The sequence below is a fragment of the Sorghum bicolor genome, chromosome 4, assembly GCF_000003195.3.
Source record: "Sorghum bicolor cultivar BTx623 chromosome 4, Sorghum_bicolor_NCBIv3, whole genome shotgun sequence".
NCBI lineage: Eukaryota > Viridiplantae > Streptophyta > Magnoliopsida > Poales > Poaceae > Sorghum > Sorghum bicolor.
The window spans coordinates 60,845,548-60,870,479 of NC_012873.2; the positions used below are offsets into that span (position 1 = coordinate 60,845,548).

A 24,932-nucleotide genomic window follows, 5' to 3' on the forward strand; every position below is an offset into this window, starting at 1 on the left:
ATGTAGATAAAAAACTAAACTAATTACACAGTTTAGTTGAGAATCGCGAGACGAATTTTTTAAGCCTAGTTACTCCATGATTAGCCTTAAGTGCTACAGTAACCCACATATGCTAATGACAGATTAATTATGTTTAATAAATTTATCTTACAGTTTCCTGACGAGCTATGTAATTTGTTTTTTTATTAGTTTCAAAAAAACCCTTCCGACATCCTTCCGACATATTCGATGTGACATCCAAAAAATTTTCATCCCCAATCTAAACAGGCCCTAAGAAATAATCACGCGTTCCAGAGAGGGTCCAAGTCTTTTTGGGTTTTCTATGCACTTCCCACATGTCTTTGATTTTTTGCCATGTCATCTTTTATTGAATATTTCGATCTAGATGATGTTAATTGAAACAATTTTAACTAGAAAGTTTTATATCTCGTTGATCACTACAAATTTAGTATAAAGCATGTCTCCATCTGAAATCATTTGGAAAAAAAATGAATTTCATATAGAAAGAGAGACAGCGCCACGTGAACAAAACCACCTAATATATCACTTATAAATGGTTGAAGGGTTGTCCAGCTTTAAAAGTTAAGATGTTTTTTTAGTATTAAAGTTCAAGGAGGTCCTTCAAAATCAACAACTAATTTCAGAAGGGTGAATCAGACTTTAGTCAAACCAGGAGACGTCAAAGGTCAACCTGTAATGAAATCATGCTGCAGACATTGCGCATTCAGGCCAAACTAGAAAGAAATCTGCACATTTCCACCTCAGGCCTTGTTCGATTAATCTTCAAACCCCTCAGTTCCCTCGGTTTGGAAATTAAACGAACAAGCCCTCACGAAAGCAGCAAGGATAATTTTAGGAAAAGAAAATGAATTTTGTCATTAGCAATAGCTATCCATAGTACACGCCTCGCTCGCCAGATGGCATGCCAACTTTGCCTACGCTACGAGCCTACGAGCAGTGCTATATCTACATGCAAACTAATACTGCCTTCTAAGAGCCATTCACAGAGATCTATCTGGATACCTCACTGTTCCACAGGTCAATCTCCAAGAATGCACAATGGCTGCCTCATGCTGAGCTCCACCTTCAGCCGTGGATACAATGCTAGGTCATTGCTTGCGACCAGCACTTTCTGCGTTGTATAACCAAATAATGTTACAAGACAGTCGGCTCAATAGAAATGGAAACACTTTATGAAGAACCTTTTAGAAAATTCGAGGGAAGAACTTACCAGAGCGGCAAGATGGGCCTCTTGTAAAATACTGCCATCGATCTCCAATCTAGCTATTGGAAATTCCGGAAGATGACCAGATTGCTTTTTGCCTAGTAGATTGCCAGGGCCACGGAGCAGCAGGTCCGCGTTAGCCAGGTAAAACCCATCAGAAGATTTTTCAAGCACCTTCAACCTTGGCAGCGTGCTCAAAGTGGAAGCCAGGAATATGCATCTGGATTTCCTTTCACCACGGCCTACTCTCCCTCGCAGCTGATGCAGTTGAGCGATTCCAAATCTCTCGGCATTCATGACAATCATCATGGAAGCATCAGGAACATCGACCCCGATCTCAATCACTTGTGTTGAGAGGAGAATGCGTGTTTCTCCGCTTCTAAAACTGCTAAGAGCTTCTTCCTTCTCATTGCTCCTCATGCGGCCGTGCAATAGCCCACAGGGATAGCCTTCGAATTTTTTCTTTATGGAATCAAATTCAGCCGTTGCAGCACGGAGTTGTGGCAACTGCTCGGATTCATCTATGATAGGATACACAAGGTAGACCTTGCCCCCATCTAGCAGTTCATCCCTCATCATCTGCGGATCATCATAAGATTGAAACGGAAGGCATAAGAAAAGCGGAGTCACTGCATCTACATATACACAGAGAAGAAACAAAAAGATTTAGGTCCAACAGAAGAAACAAAAGGCAAAATCATGTCATCACCTGGAAGACAGTTTCAAACCCAACATCATTTCCTTCAAGCGCAAGCGTTTCAATAGGTTGCCTTCCAGGAGGCAGGTCCGTAATCTATAAGGAACATGATGTCAGATGTGAAAAAACTATAATACCTGTGAATATGAAATTTAAAGATGCAGTAAACCAACGTTTGCATGAACTCCTAAATCTGATTTGTTAAATTTTGAAGTAACAGGTCCCTAGCATCAGGCAGAATGTGCTACTGATTGTTTAATAACAAATTTGTATTAGTCTAGCCTTTTCCATTCAAAAAAAGAATTAGTCTAGCTTTATGTTTATTTTGGATGTGGTACCCTATGTACTCCCTATACGTTACATGGAAAACCAACGTATCTGCAGCAACATACCTGAGTAAGAGACATATCACCATATAAAGCAAGTGCCAATGTTCTTGGAATTGGGGTAGCTGACATCGCAAGAACATGGGGAGCCATAAATGTTTCAGAATCAGAGGTCTCATCTGAACTTGTATTTTCATCACTCAACTTTGAGGAAGAAGTATATAGCTGTAACAAAATGTGAAATTTTGACTTAGTAAACAAAACTAATGCTGTCGTCTTTAAAACGAAAACAGAAAGGCATCAATCAATTTGTAGCTAATCACCAGTAGGATTTTGCTATTGACAAATTATGGTACTAATAAATGAATGTCCACAAGGTGCGGAGATCAGAATGTACTCATCGAATCAAGTATAGAAAGACCGAGAATCCTGGTAATCATATTCCTTAACCAAGAAACTTAAACCTAAGCCCACCAGCAAGAATTACAGTTTCTGTGCCAGTACTAGAACAAAATAGCATACAGGAAGAAAATGCATAGTTAGCATTCAATGTGAACAACATATGCTCAGCAATACCTTACTATTAAACCTGCCTCTCTGTACAACTCCAAAGCGCTGCTGTTCATCTATAACAGAGATGCGTAAAGATGAAAAATCAGTTTTATCAGCTATTAAGCTGTGTGTTCCAATGACCATGGCTATCTCTCCAGTTTTCAGACCCTGTGATAGAATACAAATAAAGCAATGATATTAATATATGCATGTGGAACTTGAGAATGAGTGAAAGAACTAGGGAGAACAGCTTGCATTTCGAATTATCCTTGACTCCCTTGTGGAAGTTGAACCAGTTAGCAAGGCAATATTTGGTTTCTCATCTCCATCAAACTTCTCTAGCAATGAAGTTAGGTGTTCATAATGCTGGACAGCAAGCACCTCTGTTGGAACCATGAAAGCGGCCTAGAAAGGAATGTAAAAGGTGAATATATTAAACTGAAGAAAGTGCCACAGGGACAATAATAGTTTGTTTTCTCGTATCTTCTGTTTGCGTGAACAACTTAATATAACTCAGCAAGCTGGATTGCACTGACAACCACTTTGGTATAGAGTACACAAGGCAAATATTAATCTGTAGTATGATACCTGAAACCCTGAATTAACAACCTCCATACATGCCAGGAAAGCAACAATGGTCTTTCCACAGCCAACATCCCCCTGTCACCAACAAATAGAAAACATTTGTAAGCTTATAACAATATTCGTAATTACATAATTTCATATAAGCCACAATAAATATGAGTAACACATTTGCAGATAGCGTATGCCAAATTAAAATAGATCGCTCAACTGGCAGACTACAATGATTTTTTCTAGTAACAATCAAAACAGATGCAAACATTTTGTTATGCTTCCCCAATCTTTATTATAAAGAAAAAACACAACATTGTACCACCTCACTAAAGTTGTCTTTCTTGCCACATTTTAGATTCCTTTATTCCTCAACCACAATAAAGTTGTGCACCTGTGTTTCTGGAAAACTACAATGGGGTTACAGAGTAACAATCCAAACAGATGCAGGCATTTTGTAATTTTTCCCCAAACTTTATTAAGAAATAAAACAGAAAATGGTACCACCACACTAAAGGTGTATTTCCTGGTAGTTTCTAAATTCATTTGTTCCTCAACCACCTATTGTGTAGAAGAACTGCATTCTGTAAAATGTAGAGCAGTAAATGAGGTAGCAGCAACTTAAGTCTTTAGGAAAGGTAGCCAAGTTTCACATTGAATTACCATAGCATCAACTGATAGAGAACAAACTTTAACTCCTAGAAGACCAAATAAAAAATGGAGGGGATAACAGATTTGAATTTTCAACAGAAAGATATATTATTATCATACTGTTTTAAGAATCATAAGATAAGGTGGTATGCATAATAGAAAGTACCTCAAATAACTCCAAATAAATCCTTTATAACAAATACGACTGAAACAAGAAATGTACAACAAATTGCAAGTGATATGATGACAATTAATTAGAGTCCACTAGAACATCTACACTGATGAACCAAGTCTAGAAACAAGAATGAAACACTGAAATGTTTGGATAACAAACTAAGAAAGGTGCAAATAATAGTTACCTGCAAGAGTCTGTTCATGGGAACTGGTCTCCTGAGATCCCATATAATCTCTTTAACAGCATTCATTTGACTTTGAGTAAGCGAATAAGGAAGAGCCCTCAACAATTTCTTTGTAAGAGGAGACCAATCGTCTACACCAACAGTATTTAGCTCATGATTTTTACACTTGTATAACAATTCCTCTTTCTCAACCCGCGTACCAACTGCTTCAAGCATTTGAAATAGTCTTCCCAACTGAAATAACAACCAATGTTGTTGCAAGTGGCACATGTTCAAGGTTATCAAGTGGTCTGAGTAATCATGATTAGTTGTGATTAGTTGGGCTTATCGGTGCTACCGTGCCATGGTGACTAGGGTCAATTAGAACATATGAAAACATTGCGCATTTTTATTTGAACCGTTAAATAACCAAGGTATGATTGAGAACAATTATTATGAGCTCAAAGAAATGTGAACATGGCAATATCCATTATTTATCAAGTCAACATAATTAAAACCAAGCATGCCAAGCAAGTTGCAGACTAACAAGCCACATAATACAGCTGAAATTTCTAACATATACAATGTGCTCTTGCACAGATGTCAACAAGCAAACGGCCTGAAACTGAAACTGAAAGCAACAATGATACCTGGAGGTAAAAGAAATCATCAAATATAAGCCTTCTTCGAGCTAAATCAGCTTCAGATCGATCCTTAGGTTTGTGAATTCCCATGTAAGCCTAAAATTAACCAAAAATGTTATTGAATACATTATTTAGAAAATCAGAAACATACCAAGACATCCTCCCATGAGTCAGAAAAATGCAATGCCTTTTAACTGCCCTGAAACTGGTGTCATTTTGGGCATTTACACAGTCCACAGGAAATAACTTAGGATCAACCTCTTTTGCGGTATACTCCCTTCATCCATCAATGTAGGAAGAATTTTGATTTGAAAGGTCAAACTGTGCGAGTTTTGACCAACAGTTAGTCAAATTTATATAAATTTTTAGTGTACATAAGTTATGTTGATTTTATAGCAATTGAAATTGTAATGCGAAAGTTACTAAGTTCAGACATCTACATTTTTAAAGACTTCCTAATGAACACACCTTATATTGATAGACAGAGCAAGTATTAATAAAACTTTTCAGAACACACCACGTGTTTTTTCATGTCCAATAAGTAAATTCACAAAATAAATGTTTGCCAGATAAAAATAGTTAAACTGCGAGAATTCTGGCAACAGTTTATTTATGCAGCTGTATCAATTATTGCATGGAATTCAGCATGTGATTCTTATACGGCAATTTACTACAGCAGCGGTAAAACCCTTCAGCTGCAAGCAAACAGAGTAGGCTAGAGATGAAACACAACAAGAGACAACATTTTTTTACTAAATGATAAAAAAACTAGAGATTAAAAAAAAGGGAACACATCTTGTACTAGTTAAATAGCGTTGCTGAACATACCTAGTATGACCGTTCAGTTATAGAGATCAGCACACAGAGTAGTTCACAGAGAAATTCAAAGGTAATGCAGAGCAAACATTCGTATCTATGTTTGTACTACATATAGTTCAATAAAGAAAGGTTCCTACTATAGTTCGTGCAAGAAGAATAATTATAAAGTGAAATATACTTCAAGGTACTGCTTACATCAAAAAGATTAAGCAAGTTGAATTCAACGAGAACATCAGGAGGCATAGGATCAACATCCGGGTTCAGTATCTTCAAGGCCCTGTGCACAAATTGCAATGTCTTTCATAACTTGAATGGAACATAATAACGTGTATGTGAATGCAATACAAATAAGGTAAGAGGCTAACGGTCTGCAGTCATATCTTAAAATGCAGACCTAGTGTAAGTTATTCACCAGCATATAGAGGGGCATTTTATCCTAAAATTGGGCAAAAGTTGAGGGGGTAAACTGGGTTTGTTACTTGGAAATTTAATTGGGAACCAATTTTATTGAGGACATGACCATCATTCTAACAAACCACCTCAGCTTTTCCCTTTTTTCATTTCAGCCGAATTGAACTTTTAGATTAGGCATATTTGCAGATGTAGAACCAACAGTTTCATGGTTTGCTTGATGGTAGTCTTAAAGTAACTAGACAAAAGACAGACATGAGACATCATGCACCAACCTAGAGATCGAAAGGCCCAGCAGACTAGGTTTTAATCCCGCTTTTGATGGGTATATAGGGTGTGGTTTCCTGTCAAGCATAGTGCTTTGTTCCCCTTCTCCTTCAAGAGCGTCAATTGTGTGTTCCTTCAACTCATAATGGCCATTAGCAAGCGCCTTTTTAATCTGCACAGGCAGAATCAGTAGGTTATTCATCTACATATATGCTGTTATTAAGCGGTTAATTCCTTAATCCCCAAGAGTTCAAAAAAGTTCTTTAAAAGAAACAAGATTTGCACAATAGAGCTACATTATGGCTATTCTTAAAGGTGCACTTGGATAAACACAAAATGAGTTTTTATGGTTACAAATCAGTTTGCGCTGTAGCATTACCGAAAGAACAAAAAGGCCTGCAGGCATGCTTCATAATTAAGGAGAACTGCCAGAAAGGGTCAACAAGTAGCATGTGACACATAACAATATTTTAGTACACCAACCTTACCACTGACATAAACAAGATCCCCCTCTTTGTGCTTTGCTGACATACAGTTAAGAAAATATTGGGAAGAGAAACGCGTGCCACTGAAAAATTTCTTGAGGTGCAAATGAATTCTCTTCTGCTCTGCTCTGGAGTGACAACCCTCAACTGAAGAGCTCAATTCAGACTCGACTATGGAACAACCAACAACCACCTCAAGAAAACCTAAAGTGGACTTAACCTTGATTCCCCTGAGAACACAAAGTCACAAATGAAGTATTTACAAGAAAGCATAGTGAAATATCAACAATGGTGTACTGCTTTGTCTAGAAAAACATGGACACAATAGAGATCTTGCAAACAATATGACTAGTGTACTACAGTAACTATGTTAAGAATTTTACAGGGAACATGGAATTTCAGAATATTCAGTAATAATGAAGTGATGATTTCCGATTTGCCTTGCACACTTTAAAAGCAATTGGGATCTTCCATTAGCTTTCCATATTTTCTTCAGTAATCAGCAAAATTTACAAATTATTTCTTCTTCAAAAGAATATCTATTATCTTATTCTTATTTGTTTGATCCACACACATACACAAACATGAATTTGCTTGCTGAACAAAACAAATCCTTTATAAATCGTCATTTGAACCCCTTTTATGAAAGAGTTAAATGCATTAGCGGCTCCTGAACTTGTCAAGGGGTGCCACTTAGGTCCACAAACTTTGAAAATGCATTTCTGGGTCCCTAAACTTGTTAAGTGATGCACTGCACATCCTAAACTTGTAAAATGGTGCACTGCAGGTCCATTTCTGGACCGTACCAACCACTGCAATACACCACTTAATAAGTTTAGAGACCTTAATACGTTTTCAAAGTTCGTGGACCTAAATAGCACCCCTTGACAAGTTCAGGGGTCATTCATGCATTTAACTCTTTAAGAAATGTGCTAGGGCATAAATTACCTCCTTCTCAAGGCAGTAAAATGAGCTAAATATTATTGAGGAAATATTGCTTGAATTAAGTGCTGATAAAATAATTATGACCAACTTCAGTGAGTTTGAAGTTCAGGAGTTGGCAGCAAGACTAACAGATATCTAACATTCTTGATGAGGCCATACCCAAATAATCCTAGACAAAACAGTACCATGCAATTTAAGCTATTACACAATTATATCAAAAGATTCCAAGCATATTTCATAAAAGCTCCTTCCTTGCTCCATAACAATCCAATTCAACTAATGGACTAAATTGCCCACTCATTTCCTCTTAAATTTCTGCACCTTCTGCGTGCATTGTATGGCTCTAAATCTCTAATGGATAATATTTAATTACCTGGAAGATATAACAGTACCAAATAACATAATGTACTGCCCATCTTCTATGGGGCCTTGAGGGTTTTGCAGATCTGCATAAGTCCGAGGAAAATGCTGCAATAATTTGCGGACCTATAAAAGAAGGCGGGGGGTGAGTTTTTCTTTTTCTGATTTTACAAAATCAAAAGGAAAATAGGAAAGAAGTGACTTGACAGTTGATACCGTATGGAAACCAGCATCCTCTAGCTGGCGATATTGCCTACTAGTTGTTCCAGGCAAGCACCTGATACTTTTATCCAGTATACTGTTGTCAGAGGTTGTAGCATCTGACAATAACTTGGGACAAGACTTCTTATCAACTGCTGGTTCCTGAGAAATATGCTGTGTCATGAGAGGAATATCTTCATTGATTGATTCCTCTTCACTGATTGAAAGATCGTCTGCAGTTGTGGGTGTTTGACTCAATGGATGACAGTCATTATGAAATTCATAAGCTGTCTCCAAATTTCGACCTGAACCTCGGATGAAACTTGTGAGGTTTTCAGAAAGCACAGTTTCTTTAAACTTCATGTTAGTAGAATCCTCATACAGCTCAACAGGTGATGCATCACCAATTTTTATGCATGGAAACTTTGCAACAATTTCTGGGAAATCAATTTCTTTGAAAGCACTAAGCAACTCTGCAGCAGATTCCCCGGGGGCTATTTGTTGCTCAGCTAAATCTTGTGGATTACTATAACCCATCAAAACAGACACCTGCAGTAGTACATATTTCAGAGTAAGCCCAGGTTTTGCAGAAGGAAAAGATGAAGAGTAAATAGTTTGTTGAGCAGTGCTTTTATGAATTTATGCTTCATCATGAATGAGGGTTGGGCAAATCTTAAAGCAATAATGGGGTTAGAGCTGGAATTAGTCCTTGGAGTGCGCTTTAAAATTTTTGCAACTCTTACGGGTTGAAACATGCCAGAACCTCATGTGAAAAGCAGAAACAAACAGAAAAATGCATAATCTGTAAAATCAACATAATTAAGTAGCATAATCCCTTTAAACATAAAACTAAACTACAACGGAAATAACGAAACATACACAAATGGCAAACAAATAAGTTGTTGCTGCTCTGTTCTTAGTAACTAACATCTCCTGAGCATTTCCATTAGAAGCTAAGGATCAAATGATAGCTAGTATATTAGGACTGATGTGGGAACAAATGAGTAGACAGACTCAAAGCCATCAATGATGCATGAAAAAATGAGGGTTAAAATTACAGATGACAGCAATAAAGTGCGATCAAACCACATACTTTTTTAAGAAGCTTTGATCTCTCCGACGCTCCATCCACATCCAACAGCTTCCGGACAGATGTATGATACTCTCGCGAACACCACTGAAAGAGTCTAGAACCGAGAGCATTCCTAAATCTGTCGTACAAGAGGTTCTGTAAACATCCTCGTCACTAGTCTCTACTCATAAATATAAATTTCAATACAGCTTCGCGGATAAGGTACTGGAGAAATCCTATCATAAAATCTGAACAAAAGTACAAATCAATACCTCATTTTGGAAACGATCCTTCTAGAGCGCCCCCTCCGAAACTCCAAAGAGATTACCCTTACTACGGGGGCGGAACCAGTGAAGGACATGGGTGTACTGTGTACACATGTACACCCGATAATGGTATAATTTCTGAAAGTTCGAAGTTAGTAGGCATCAAACAGTGATATCTTAAATTAGGGTTTGGGTGCTCGGTTTCGCACAGCATGAAGAGAAGAGAAGGTGGGAATACCTGGCGGGTTCCGTCGCCGGCGAAGGGACCGACGAAAGACCTCGGCAGCTGGCGTAGGGAGGCGGCGGTAGCCCCGTCGTCGCAGTCCCGCAGAGATAGAGAGAGGTGGGGAGAGAGAACGCACGCGGGCCGCGGGCCTGCGGCGGACGGCGGTAGCCCAGACCGGGGTTCTTGGCCCAAGACCCCAAGTTGTTGGGCCGGTTTTTTTTTCTTTACGAAATTCTTATTTCTTCCTTTCCCTTTTTTACTTTTTTTATTTATTATTCTCTCCCTGATTTCGTATTTATCAGCTCCATGGGACACGACTAAATGGCTAATGGAACATTGATCTCACATAAATTAACATTAATAGTAATATAATATTTATTAGGACACTGCAATTAGGCAAATAGAATATTTTTTTTATTTTATAAGGTGGAACGTCTTTTTTCCTAATTAAATTACAGACCTTTTCCCATTTGAACTTGGAACTTCATTGGACTCGTTGGACCTAGAACATTTTTATCATGAAGCTATATTTTATTTTTAAATTAGAAACAACTTTTACTTCAACATTTGACAATTTTCACAATGTTTTTGTCCTACACATGGAACGGTTGTCCTTGTAAATTAGGGATATTGTTTTGCTAAAAGAAGATCTTAACATAGGAAAAAATGTTCTAGGTGCATAATCGAAAACTAGTGAAAATTATCGAATCTTCTATATCTTGTGATAAAGCTTAAGTCTTTCTAAGTTCTCCCTTATATTGTCATGCTATGGTAGCTAGCTAGGGTTAGAACCTAGGTTATACAACTCCTTTGTGCATTAGGATAGTTACGCTTTGTCAACCTTAAACACATGAATGAACTCGTCTAAGTGATATACTTTATGGCAGTAAAGCCTGTATATAAAGGTGTACAAGTTGAAAGACCAAATCTTGTCACGTGGACTCGTGAGGGCAAGAACAAAATAACGCTCGACATGGCACGATGGAAGGAAGGCGGTTTTTCTTACCCTTAAGGGCATATGCCCTCACTCTCCCATCAATTGGATTTGCTCTGAAAAGTGTGCAAACACACATCTTAAAGCAGGTTTGTACTGAGATATGTGTTTGCATACTTCTCAAAACGAATTTGATGGGTGGAAGAGTGAGGGCACATGCCTTCAAAGGCAAAATAAACTTTACCACGATAGAAGTGGACACAATCTGATCAACAAACACATATATGCATTTATTAGTGTTGAACATGACACTGTGTTAAGGGACAAGGGATGTTATCCGTTTTATATGCACAAAAAAAATTCCTATAGGTAAAACTTTTTTTAAATACCCATTTTTGTGGTGAAATATTTTTCTTGGCTTTATTAAAAACATTTTTTAATCACCTTGGGGTTTCTACGGGAGGAAGAGGAACCCTACCTGTGCATTGTCGTTTACCTCGCTAGAGGCATTGCCGCGGAGTTTCCAATCCACTTTAGTAGTGGTTCATCTGGGCCATTTTGGCACTTGTCCGCGAGCAGGTGAGCATTAGGTCGTTCTGCATGAGGCTACACTTCTTCGGTGTTGCTACTTGTGTTGAGAGGCGTTATTGTCCCTCTTGATTTGAGCTTGTAAGGGTAATGTCGAACCTACTCGTTGTGACATGTGAGGTGCTAATACTAAACAACAATGACTTCTTGTGATCTACTCAATCCATCTTAAACTATAAGACGTGACTTTCTTATCACCAAGTTTGATCACTCATCTTATTTAAAAATTTATACAAAATATCATTTCTTTTGTCGTAGCTTGGTTTATTAATAAAAGTTCTTCAAAAAATACTTAAATTTAACTATATTTATATAATTTTTTTGAATAAAACGAGTGATCAAACTTAGAGTTAAATATCATTTCTTTTGTCGTGGCTTGGTTTATTAATAAAAGTTCTTCAAAAAATACTTAAATTTAACTATATTTATACATTTTTTTTGAATAAAACGAGTGATCAAATCATCAAACTTGGAGTTGAAAAAAATAAACGTCTTATAATTATTTAGGATGGAGGGAGTACTATCTAGTTGTGGCGTTGTAAGCCGCGTGTAGGTGTCATCCTCCCTTTTGGTGGATTTTGCATTGGCTGTTGTCTATCATGAGGACTCAAAATTATTGGTCTATGTGGTGATAACCTCGGCAGCCATGACGTGCGGTGGATTCTGTTTTTTCTTGAGTTGGCACCAAGTGTTAGTGTGGTGCGCTAGGTTAGTCAATCGCGGCAGGCCTTGCTCGAGGGTTTCGTTAGTTTTTTGGACTCTTTTTTCTTATAAAGCCAGGTCAATTATTTATTTTTAAGTGAATTGCAGGAGGTCCCTAGCCTAAGAGGTTTGTTCGAAAAAACAAAGATGAATAGAGCCACCAGATAAAACGAAGGATACTCTTGCTGGATCGTCCGGTGATGTAGAAGTAGAACCAGTGTCCATGACATAAATGTCAACGGCCCGATGCAACATAACTCACAAGGTGGTACGTGCTCTGGTTCTCACGATGCATCGATCGCGATCCCATGTCGTGCAGGCAGGAATCAGAGAATTTTCCATGAGCAAACACAATATAATGGGCCATATAAAACGAACTTGAATTAAATCGCAAAATGCTACAGCGAGTACACAAAACGGATCCAGCTTAGAGTGGCAAGCAGCACGACCAGGTGGAAGCAGCAGACACGAGGCGCGTCGCTGGCCCTGCCGACCTGCGCGTACTCGGCCGGGAGGGGCATGTCGTCCACGGGCAGCGAGCACGCCGCGGCTGGCCCCGCGTCTGTCGCCACCGCGACGACACCTGCGGCGGACGCCTCGTCCACGGCCATCAGGGCCTGGATCACGGCCGTGGCCGTCGCCCCGTAGCGCGTGGCGTTGCGCTGCAGCAGCCACATGAGCCCCATGAGCTCGCAGTCCCGGTCACTCTCGCTCGACCGGCCGGCGGTCTGCTTCTTCTTGCCCGCTGCCGCCTCCGCGCCAGCGCCACCTTCGGGATTATTACTGGCCTTTATCTGCGATGAATGTCAAGGGACTTGCATGAGGTCCACGGACTGACAATGCAGAACACTAAACACCAATCCAAAAACAGACTCGAAAATGGTACATGTTGACGTCGAGTTTGTCACTGTAAGACGTACGGTGGGTAAATAAAGGTTTTGCATGGTACAGTATACTTACAAGCAGTTACATGACTGAGCGACGTTAACCCAAAGGAACAAGAACAAGGTAAAAACTTGCCATTTACTTTCCATTAGCGGTCGGCATTTAGGTTTACGAATGCAGAGAGCAGACAAGCCCGCTACTGTTCGCACACGTGGATTTATACGCGCCAAGTATGTTGCGACACAGAAACCTTTGGAAAGTAGCAGTACACTGGTGATTAGTGTACTAATCTTCATGTGGCACCCTGCGACATGTCTCGGAAACCAAGTTGAACTTGTGGCCATGTATGGCTCGGTTGCTGATAAAGCAAAGCGAGCCAATATCAGTTAGAACGACCGGAGATGATCTGTCCACAAAGCATATCAAAGTGGGAATGACACTGAGACCCTTCAGGGAAGACAAAGCTAGGGAATGGAGTTCATCTCTGAGGCCAATCAAAGTGGGCAGAGAGGCATGTTCTAGCAAATCATTCTCCTGACTCCAGGCCCTACCGAACAGGCCCGGAATTCGGACCTCATGATTTATGGCCACTCAATCACTCACTCACGCAGTCACACCCCAACAATCATGCTAACAACTAGACATAGGCAACACCGAGCTTGTAGACCGAGACACTAGCTACTGTAGCCCCGTGGGTGCAGTGCCGATCCGTCCAATGCTTGCATTCGACGCCATGTCGCTCTCAAAACCATGTCAGGCAGGCAATAGAATATGGACAGTGCGCAGTGTGGTAGTGGTAGTGTCTGGTGCTGGTGATCAGTGAGTGAAGCTTTCCCTAGTGTGTCCTACACCTGCTACCAACTCCTACACCTAGCATCGTATTGTTAGATCAAAGCTTGCAAGACGATCGAGAACCCTTCATGGACCCTGACAAACCATCGTCTGAGCTCGAAATGGAAACGAACGGATCATTTTGATGCGTAGATTGTTCGATGTTTTCTGTGTCCAACTATAGGTTAACGGTAACGTTCATGCACGAAGCAGGCTTTGGAGTTCCAGGTGATCAGGTCAGCTATTCGATCTCACCGTGGTAAGAGCAAGAAGGCATTTGGAGCAGCCAGGGACGCCCGGCTGGGCGCAGTCTTTCTCCAGCTTCCTCGCCGCCGCGTCAGCTGGTGACCACAGCCCGCCGCCCTCGGACGGCGGGGGTCCGCACGTCAGCCGCCTCAGCCTCACCCCGCAGTAGCAGAACGCCACGTCGCACGTCCCGTTGCCGCCGGGGGGGCGGGGCAGCGCCGCTCCCGCCGCCCGCAGCGCGCGGTCCGTGGCGCCCGCGCACGCCTCGGAGTCGTCGGGCGGCAACGGCATGTCCACGGCGGCCGCGGCCGGGGACGACCTCGCGGGGGGCCGCTCCGCGAGCGCGGCGGGCGCGTAGGCCGCGAACAGCCACGCGGCCAGAGCGGGGCAGCAGCGCAGCCTCGGCGGAAGCGCGCCGTCATCGTCGGCGGCGTCGCAGGAGGACCGCACGGCCGGGAGGAGCGCCGGGGAAGGCGCGAGCGGGCACGTGGACGAGGAGCCCGCCAGCGAGTCCGACTGCTCGGGGAACGCCGGGATCGTGCCCCCGGGAACAGCGGCGGCGGCGGCGGGCTGCACCGGGGTCGCCGAGGGGAAGATCAGTGCCGGGTCGAGCAGCGCCGGGTCCGGCAATGTGTCCCCGGCGGCGCGGTGGATCGGCGCGCGCAGCAGGAGGTGTGAGGCGGCCACGTAGTGGAGGAGCAGCAGGATAGAGCGCGCGCGGCCAAGGGGAGGCATCGCTCGTGGCGCGCGCACGCGTGCTCCCCGTCCGTGCACGCGCGTGGGGTTTCTGCTCGGTTTGTTGGTTTGAGAGCGTGGCCGCGAGGCTGAGTGAGAGTGATCACTGATCAAAGGTAGGCCTATATGGAGGGCATGATGAGAGGATGCTGTGTGCTTTGCGGTTGTTTCTGAACCAGCCAGTGAGCCAGAGAAGAGCGCGCGTATGATGGCATGGTAGCGTGGTTCTTATAACGGCCTCCCGGACGGCAAACCAGTTGCAGCCTTATGCAAAGTTCCTTCCAGTTTTCGGTTTCTTTGACAATTTACATCAGGATAAGTATCTCCAAAGACTTTGACAAATTGACTTGGTATTTATTGTTGTTTGCAAACTCCTATAACAAAATACAAAGAATAAAAATATGTCATCTCCAAAGGAATTGACATTTGGACTTGGCAAATGATAAAAATAGGAGGTCTTCATGCGCGCGCGCTTTGCTCGCGCGATCGGGTTTGCAAAGCCGTCCACAGCTTGGCATTTTTGCCAAATTTGCTCCCTCATTTGCCAAGTTGCCCAAATTGCAAACTCCAAATGCAAAACCGTTGGATACATCTTTTGAAGATTTTTGACAAATTACTCAAATGCAAAACCCTTGGAAATGCTCACTTGGCAATTTTTTTTAATTTTGGGTATTGTAGCACTTTCTTTTATATTTGGTAATTATTGTTCAATCATGGACTAACTAGGCTCAAAAGAATTATTTCACAAATTACAGGCTGTGTAATTAGTTTTTGTTTTCGTCTATATTTAATACTCCATACATGAGCCGCAAGATTCGATGTGACGAAAAATCTTGAATTTTTTTGGAACTAAACAAGGCCTAATTCCCTTGCATTCAACATGTACATGTATCTCTGCGCTTAAATTTAGCAGTCACAGGTATGTAGAGGCCAGCATTTCATCAACTTGGGGGTGTTTAGTATACAAAAAAAAGGTTTTGGTCCATCATTTTGTATAATAGAATTAAACACTATGTAAAATTTTCGACAAAAAAAGTTAGTTATTCTACGTTTTGTATTTTGGTCTTAAGATGCCAAAAAAAAACTCAAAAGAGCATCAAGAGGCTCTCATGAGGGCAATAAATTCTGCATTTTCAATGGAATTAAATATAATGCTGAAAATTTTAGTATTTTGCATTCTATCATTCCAAAGTAGTTGACATTTGCATTTTGTGGGGGAACTAAAACCCCCCTTGATTTATTTCACTTATCGTTTTAGCAAGAGTTAGCACTCTTTGCTTTTCGTGCTGTTCTTTTCCATCACATTCGCACTTCAATCTGTAACCCCTACTTCTCTCTTCATTTGTGTGGATCAATGCCCAATTTTCTCATGGCTACGTCATTGTTTCGTGAGCAGATCGCAGCAACGAGCCTTGGACAACCGACTTCTTCAACCAGCCTGGAGTTGTCACAAAAAAAAAAAAAAACAGCCTGGAGGCTATAGACCCTGGACCGGGCTGGACGAGCACGGATTATATCATGGGACAGACTATACAAGGCAGGATATGCTTGTGGATGTAGTATAAAAAAAGAAACTATGGTTCAGCAACGCGTGCCTGCGGTATCCGTACAAATGTACAAGCGGAAAGCTAGGGCAACGCCATCATACGTGCCTCAATGCCTAAAAGCAGACAAAAAGGCCGGGAGTACTAGAACAGCTCTCATCCAGTGATAATGCGCCCGTCTTTCACTACTTTGAGTAATACCCTCCCTACTAATGATGACACCCATCATGTACTCGTCGTTTTGGTACATAGTATACTGTACTACTCTATGTATACTTTTCGTCAAAGCGTATTTATCAATATGGTCTTATTTGGATTTGGATGTAGTCGGATTCACATCAATCCACATGTGTTGAGATGGATTAGAGTGAAATTTGAACTAAATTCCACCCTAATCCATATCAACACATATAAATTAAAGTGAATCCGACGACATCCAAGACTAGACGGTCGTCAAGGACAGTGAAAAAAAGCGAGCGACAGCAAGAAACAAAACCAACACCAGCCGGCGTCAGATCAGAAGGCAGGCAGAGGCAGCAGCAAGAAGCCGCGAGCAAACGTTGCCGCGCGCGCGCGCGTCCTGGTAATCACACGCTAGCGGCCTCGGCGTCGCCGCGGCGTGCGTGACGACATGACGGCCTGACGGGCGCGGGATGGGTGGCAAGGGGGGCGGGTCCGTCTTAAAAGCAGCATGAGCCACGTCGCCGGGGCTTAATTTTTGTGCGTGGACGCCTGCTGGGGCTGTCGGTCACGGACTCACGGGCGCAGGCACCGGCACTTCAAGCGAGACGGGCCGAGGACGCACGGAATGTTTTTTGTTGGCTGTTGCGCTCCTCACCCCTGCAGATTCCCCCGGCTTGTTTCCATCGGTATTACTCATCACGGCTTAGTTGACCTGTTCCTTGCGTAGTACTCGGTACTCCCACGTGGCATCCACACTGAGTGATTCATAAGTTAGCTTTAATATTTTTTCATATTTTAATAGAAGTAAAAAGAAAAGCTAGTTCTTAATCAAGAGTTAGGCCCTTTTGGTTGCGTTAAAGTTAAAGTTTAAAGTTTACCGGCTGTCAAATCAAATGTTTGGATCAAGTATTAAATATAGACTAATTACAAAACTAAAAACATAGCTAGAGAATAATATGAGACAAATCTTTTAAGTCTAATTAGTCCATAATTGAACACTAATTGTCAAATAAAATGAAAATACTACGGTACCTGTTAAATTTTAACAACCCTAACCAAACACCCCCTAAGTCTATACACATGTTTCAAGATCATATATGAGAGTATTATGTGAGGTTATCTTTGTTATGGGGTACTCCCTCTGTCCCAAAATATGTGTCGTTCTCACTTTCTAATAAACAACTTTGAAAATATATATATATATATATATATAATATAATTAGTATCACTAGAAAGATCTTTAAATCTAGTTTTTTAATAAATTTATTTGGAGATATAAATGTTGTATGTATTTTTTTATAAATCTAATCATACTTGTGACATAAAAACCTAAAAATGATAGTTATTTTAAGACAGAGGGAATATATGCTAAAAGCTAACACTATTGATGAAGTTAGCTTAGAGGTAGTAACTAGCTTGTACTATTGTGGGTGAGGCTGCATCAGCCCCGGTAAGCAGCAGCATACCGGGTTCACGTACGCGTGTCACTGTCACCTATTAGTATTAACTATTAGTATTAAAAAGGACATAGTTGGTGTTGGTGTCTTGTTACGTATTTCTTTCTCTGTCTTTGCCTTCTCGTAAAATGAACAAAATCGGTAGAAGGGCAAGCCTCAACGCAAAAACTGCAGATGCTCAGCTGACAACAAGATCACATCAAGTTTGAGCTCTAAAAAAATCATTCTAAATTTGAATTTGAGGGAACGAGAGGTGACCTTAGCAATCTCTCTTCTTTTATCGGGTCTTTATAAACTTTAAATACCGTAGCACAAGAGATAGAAACATATATAGACGTGGTTGGTGGTCTCCCACACAGCTTTTTTACCAAAGGCTTCATTTGGTGAGCGAGAGATAGAGACAGAGAGCGCAATAAAACTACTACAAGCGCTGCAGAAGTCTGACGCTATAAGTTTTTAATGTCAGATCGTCTATTGTTGTATCTGCTTTTAGCGTCAAATAGTCCATCGCTATTTCTGGTGTTGTGATGTATCGATCGCTGCCGGCCATGAGAGATGAAGAGGGACGACATCATGGGGGGAGTACAATCGTGACATGGACCGTGACGACATGGACCGGAGGCCGTCGACCGGGAGTGCACGTCGGCCGGGCCGGCGTGATGTCGCTGCACGCCGAACTGCTCGGCGACCCTATCGCACGCATCCGCAACTCAGCACACTACTACCGCATGCTGGTACATGCGTGTGTGTACGTGTGTGCTCTGATACGTGCGTATGGTTGTGTAGCGATCTGTCCAACGAGCGAGCCACCCTCATTATTTGCATGCATCTTCAATTAATTTGTTGTGTTGGGCATTGCTTTTTTAAGCACGTGCTCTAGCCTCTCTGTTTGATCTAGACATGCATGCATGAGCAGGTAGCTAAGACGACGACGTCTAGGCTGGGCCGTCGGATCATGATCATCGGTTTCATTCGGGAACCATAAGTCCGTTGCCTTTGCCCAAGTGCCAGTAAAGTTTATTTTGCCCTTGAGAATATGTGCTCTTACTTTCTCATCTATTGGATTCATATTGAGAAGTGTGCAAACACACATCTCAATGCGAAACTACATTGAAATATGTATCTGTACTTTTCTCAATACGAATTTAATGGATTGGGGAGCGAGGGCATCATGTGCTCTTGAGTGAAAAAATTGCCTTCGCCAAGTGCCGCCCTGGAGCACCCGCCTTGGTCAAAGTTAGCTACAAGGCCTCCGCGTCGCGGCCTCATATAGGTAAGCGATCGCAAGCGACATTTTCCATGTTGTTGTGTTGTCATCAAGTCAAGAAACTGAACTAGTAGTAATAAATACTCGGCCTGTTGAAAGGTCCTTGTTTGGTTTTGGTAATTGAGTGACAACTTAGGTGGACTAATAGTGTTTATGTGAGATACACAGGAGATTAGTCCACAGGTGATGATGTGATGATGAAGGAGCTCATTGCATATGAGACATGACATGGAGTCATGTGACCAAGGTGGAGAAGATCAAGATGAGGCTTGGCTTGATGGACCGGTTGCAAGAGTGAAGGGCAAGTTGGAGGCTTTGAAGCGAGGGACCGCGTGTGACGGTGAAGCTTGAGCAAGACTTGGCGCCGATGGACCGAGGCAACGGTGAAGAGCAAGTGAGGTCAAGATCGATGAACCAATACGGTCACGTGATGATATGAAGTGGATCATATCATTTGGTGATTGGTTGGTGCATGTGTTGCATCAATATTGGAGGAGATGGAATGGAAAGCGCAAGGCAAAGGTATAACCTAGGGCATTTCCATTTCACCGGTCATAGGTATGTAGAGAAGTTTATGACCGGATTTAGGATAGATGGCCGTACTATCAAGAGGGGCAAACTTGTTTGCATATCGGTCATCTAGTGCCACTTGAGCGATCTAACTTTGCATACGTGTTAAGATCGAGTGGCGTGGCAAGTTTGAGAAGCTAACTCCTTTGAGAAAATGTTTGTGAAAATGCTAACACACTTGCACATGGTGGTGTACACTTGGTGGTGTTGACACATTTACAAAGGAGGTGGTGTTCCTAGGGTTGAGAGAGGTGTGGGTTTCTCTCTCCCTCCCGCCGAGCTTGCGAGGCGGGACTCGACGCTTTTGAGAAAATTAAACGTATATTTTCTATTGCGCCGGTGGGAATTTTGGAGAAGTCGCGGGAGTGTTTCTCAGTAGGAAACACTCACCGGACGCTCTGCGCGGAGGCACCGGACGCTGGCCTTTAGCGTCCGGTGTGCTGTCGGGTGCAGCAGAGTGCACCGGACGCACCGGAAAGAGTTCGGTGCTCAGCGTCCGGTGTGCGGGCGGTTTGGCGACCCTCTCTGCGCATGAGTCCGGTGAGCATCGGACGCTCAGGGTGCGTCCGGTGACCGTGCGAGTTTGCAGAGCTCTCTGCGCACGAGTCCGGTGTGCACCGGACGCGTCCGGTGTGACGCAGTAGAGCGTCCGGTGGTGCTGTGCAGGCGCGCGTGCGCAGTAGCCGTTGGCGGCAACGGTCGAGTTCAAACGGCTAGTGACACGTGGCTAACGCCTGAGCACCGGACGCTGGGGGTTGAGCGTCCGGTGGCTCCCTGTGAGCGTCCGGTGCCCACGTGTTTTGCCCAGTGAAGGGGCAACGACTAGTTTAGCCATTGGGGCTATAAATAGAAGTGGTGGCCGACCTTGGCTGGTGCTGAGCACCCTTGGGACTTAGTGTCCATGCTTGGGGAGTGCTAGGAAAGCCTCTAACTCAGTTGTGCTTGCAAGAGTGCGAATCAATAGCAAGTGAGTGATTCTAGTGCGTTGCATTCAGAGATTGCATAGAGTGGCACTAGGTGTTCGTGTTGCAAGCTGGTGGTGCTTGTTACTCTTGGAGGTTGCCACCTCCTAGACGGCTTGGTGGCTTGTGACTCCATCGAAGCACGCAAGGAGATTGTGAGGTGCTCCGAGAAGAGATTGTGAGGGGTACGGTGCTCACCCCGCGGGGATCGCGAAGAGCAACTCTAGTTGAGCGAGACGTGAAGAGTGACAAGTGGTCCGGCCGGGTCAAGTGCTAGAGCTTGTGGTAAGCACTCCACGTGGGAGAGCGTGACTTGCGGGTCACCACTAGCAAGAGGACCGGCGGCAACCTTAGAGCTTGTCTCAACGGGGACGTAGCTTGGTGGCAACCAAGTGAACCTCGGAGAAAATCATCGTGTCAACTTTGTTCTTCCCGTTGGTTTGCAAGTCCCTAACACAAGCTTGTTTTTACATTCTTACACTTGTGCTTGTGTAGTTGCTCTTGTAATTAGTTAGCTTGTGTAGCTTGCTAGTTACCTTCTTGCTTGTGTAGCTAGAAGTAGTTCCCCTTGCGTGACTAATTTGGTTTGTGTAACCTTGTTAGTCACATTGCTTAGTTTGTGTAGCTAAGTAAGTTGCGCTCTCTAATTTGGCATTAGTTGCCTTGTTATTGAGCTTGCTAGTGAGCTTAGGCTTTGTGCGCTTTGCCTCACTAGTTTGTGTAGGAGCTCCCTCGATTTGTAAAGTACTAGTTGCATAGGTTTGTGTGACCTTGCTCCTAGAATTGTTTAGGTGAGATCTTGCTAAGGTGGCACCTTGCTTGCTTGTTTAGGATCTTTACAAGGTGCTAGAAAACTTAGATAGAGGGGTGTAGTCTTGGCTAGACCGATAGTTTTAATTCCGCATTTGTTTCGGTTAGCCGGTGCGATAAGTTTTAGAAAGGACTATTCACCCCCCCCTCTAGTCCGCCATCTCGACCCTTCACCTGTGCATGCGTACAGGCGGATGGGCATCGCGTTGCAGCGAACGCAATTTTTTTTGTCTCTGGGGGCATATGCCCTCGCACTGTGGACCACAGGATTCACATTGAGATTCGTATCCTGTTGGTCTATACTCTATATTGTGCCCTCGTATTGGGCACGAATCTCAGAGCGAATATTGTGAGGGCATGTGCCCTTATGGGCAAATTCTACTTTACCCAGGTGGTGCGGCAAAACTGGAACAGTGGTTCGAGCTCATGACCGCCGAGCTCGCTCCATTTTCACGGATGGGAGGTGTGACGAGTTTTGGAAGTAGTAGAACGCCATGCTGAACCAGCCGCTAAACAGCATGGATGTGATGTTGTTGTGATGGTGTGATGCTTGTGGACAGCTCCAGTAGCTGTTGGAGCTCCTCCTCATAGCCGAGGTATAGCAAGGTACGCCTCCACGTCCATCTCCAGCATCGTTGTTGCACACTTCTATACCTAACCAGGGCAGTACCAACATGGTGACCGCGGCAATGGTGAGAGACGTGACGACGATGTTCATCCGCATCATCAGGGACATGGTGAAGGAGAGGGATGCCAGCATGAGGATGCAGGCATGGATGGCGAGAGCTTGATGGCGGCATACCGGCGTTGACCTGGGGTTGATTCTTCGAGGAACTCCGAGATGAGGCCACAGAGGGACAACCCCAGGATGAAGGTTAGGTATGTGCAGATCACCGTCGTCATGTGCACTTGGTTCTCCTTGTTAGCCTTGGTTCTTCTAGTGTTTTTAATTAGTAATAAAACACTACCGCTAGTCATAGTACCAAGGAATTCTTATTAGGAGACATTTAGTAGAGAATGTTTGTACTAAATTTGCAATGCTAAAACATTAGAAGTCCACATCATTAGAAGAAGTTGAAAATTTTAGTTGTGACTACGTGAATAAAACTTGAACTTTCTTATAAAATAAGGAACTTGCACTGTTTTTTTTAATGAATATTGGGCATTTGCAGAAATTATATTCCAAATATAAATTATGACAGAGGTAATAAAAACACCATTCTAATACTACTGAAATAAAACTTGCAATTTCCTATAAAATAAGGAACTTGCACTTCCTTATAAAATAAGGCTAGCATTCACGGCAATAAGTAGTACTAGAATGAATATAAATTAAATAAATTATTATAGAAAGGTTAGGAAATTGTACCATTAATTAGGATGGAATAAGAAGGAGAGAGAAAAAAATAATAATTGACAACTTTAAGGATTTTCGAACCTAGATGATCACCGCATTGTAGTTTGGTATATCTGTATATATAGGAAGACAAACTCTCTATCTCCACGACAGTTAGCAATATGGTACTAATTAATTTTGTGCTCTGTACCTTCACTTGTGGGCTTAAATACTAAAGTCGAACACAAACAATAACAGACCTTACATGTTATTGCATATGAGCTTTAAAATCTAACATTTTTTTGGTCCATCCCTTGAAACCATATGTTGCATAGACTTACTATTTAATTATATAAATATGATTTGTATGTTCACTTCCTAGTTCCTAGTAATTCGCAATTCTACAAATCAACATACACTTATATAGGTTTCCAACAGAAATCCTTATTAATGAAAAACTGATCTAAAAATAGGCACAAACAACCCAAGAGTATGAAATCAAGGATATTGATATCCAAAATAGAGTAGGCTGGTTATAACATGGAAGTCCTCCAGATGTCAGCTTATAATGGATGCAAAAATGTATTGTGAGCACCTCCACAAAACAGAGTAAAATAAGAGAACAAAACATAGTTCTAATAACAGAATAATGAGTGTGTACAAAAATAAATTGCAGCCCCGTAAGCAACATGTTTTATGAGAGGTCGACATATATGTCGCAATACATGAAAACAAGAAGTCAGCTTATAACAACTATACAAATTCTATGCTAATAACAGTAGATAATGGAGCTAATAAATAAGAGCATAGAGCATACAATAAGTCTTATAACTGTAAGGGATTTGGTCATAGAGCATAGACCATAGGTCTCATAAGAGTGGAGAGCATAGGACGTAAGCTTAATCTATCCTATAAAAGATCAAAGAAAATGAAAATAGCCTCTCACTCGGATGTTTCCTACCCATCTTAATTCTTATCTGATTAAAATTAGATCCAATACGTCTAAATCTTCCTCCTTAATTTGATATGCGGACCCCGCCGAAAAACTTTATTGTTTACCCATGTTTCTCTCTTCCGCGTCGTGCTCACTCATGTTTTTTTCACCGTAAGTTCCTATACCCGCCTACCATACCCACCTAGTCGTCACGCACGCGGAGTCGTAAATCACATCGAGCAACATTGACCTTCGTCTGATTACCTTTTCCATCCCACCTCGCACCCCGCTGGCCACTATCTCAACCCTAATCGTGGACAACATGTCTCAGGGAATTTAACTTGCTAGGTCTATTACATTGTCCTACTGGATGTAGCGTGGCTGTTTCTCCCTTTTGTTGTGCCCTAAAGATGGTTTTGTTGTGTCCTTGTTCTCGAGAGCTGCCTCCCGGACTTTAAGCTGATGCTTGATGGTTGCTCATCCTCCTTCCCCTTGAGATGTATTTAGTTGACCCAAATGTTCTGCTCTTGCTCCTCCCCGATTTTTCAGACTACCCCACGTTCCTGAGACATCTTCATGAAGTAATGGTCTTTGTGTTTCCACCTCCTGTGGGATTTATCCTAACCATGTCCTTAACCTCTGTTCCATCCATTCTACCCACTTGTAAGTCTAAGTGTATAGTGCTAGATGTCATTGTTCAGGTTGAGAAAAGATAACAAGAAAACAAATATTCTTATTATAAAGTCGACATCTAGATCTAGGCATGTGAAGTACCAACAACCATAATGTCGGTCTAGATCTGGGCACATGAAGTATCTACAACCGGCGAGGAGGAGGTGGGACGTTGACAACGTGGGTGGCGTGGAGGTGGGCGTCTGGGCTCGGAGGGA

At 42.4% G+C, this 24,932-nt stretch overlaps 2 protein-coding genes across 2 annotated transcripts; both read right to left on the reverse strand.

Moving 5' to 3' along the window:
- LOC8073842 (ATP-dependent DNA helicase homolog RECG, chloroplastic) lies at nt 639-10,197 on the reverse strand. Its single transcript, XM_002454355.2, has 17 exons — nt 10,071-10,197; nt 9,839-9,970; nt 9,588-9,705; nt 8,510-9,043; nt 8,307-8,419; nt 6,987-7,218; nt 6,512-6,675; nt 6,021-6,102; nt 5,013-5,102; nt 4,384-4,617; nt 3,389-3,460; nt 3,056-3,205; nt 2,825-2,968; nt 2,315-2,473; nt 1,935-2,018; nt 1,232-1,804; nt 639-1,132 (listed from the first exon to the last, which is right to left on the reverse strand). The coding sequence occupies exons 2-17, from the start codon at nt 9,925-9,927 to the stop codon at nt 1,040-1,042; spliced, it is 2,931 nt and encodes a 976-aa protein (XP_002454400.2). The 5' UTR covers nt 9,928-9,970; nt 10,071-10,197; the 3' UTR covers nt 639-1,039.
- On the reverse strand, nt 12,639-15,189 carry LOC8071794 (uncharacterized GPI-anchored protein At4g28100). The gene is made up of 2 exons (XM_021458793.1): nt 14,254-15,189; nt 12,639-13,076 (listed from the first exon to the last, which is right to left on the reverse strand). Exons 1-2 carry the CDS (start codon nt 14,977-14,979, stop codon nt 12,681-12,683), a joined length of 1,122 nt encoding a protein of 373 aa, XP_021314468.1. The 5' UTR covers nt 14,980-15,189; the 3' UTR covers nt 12,639-12,680.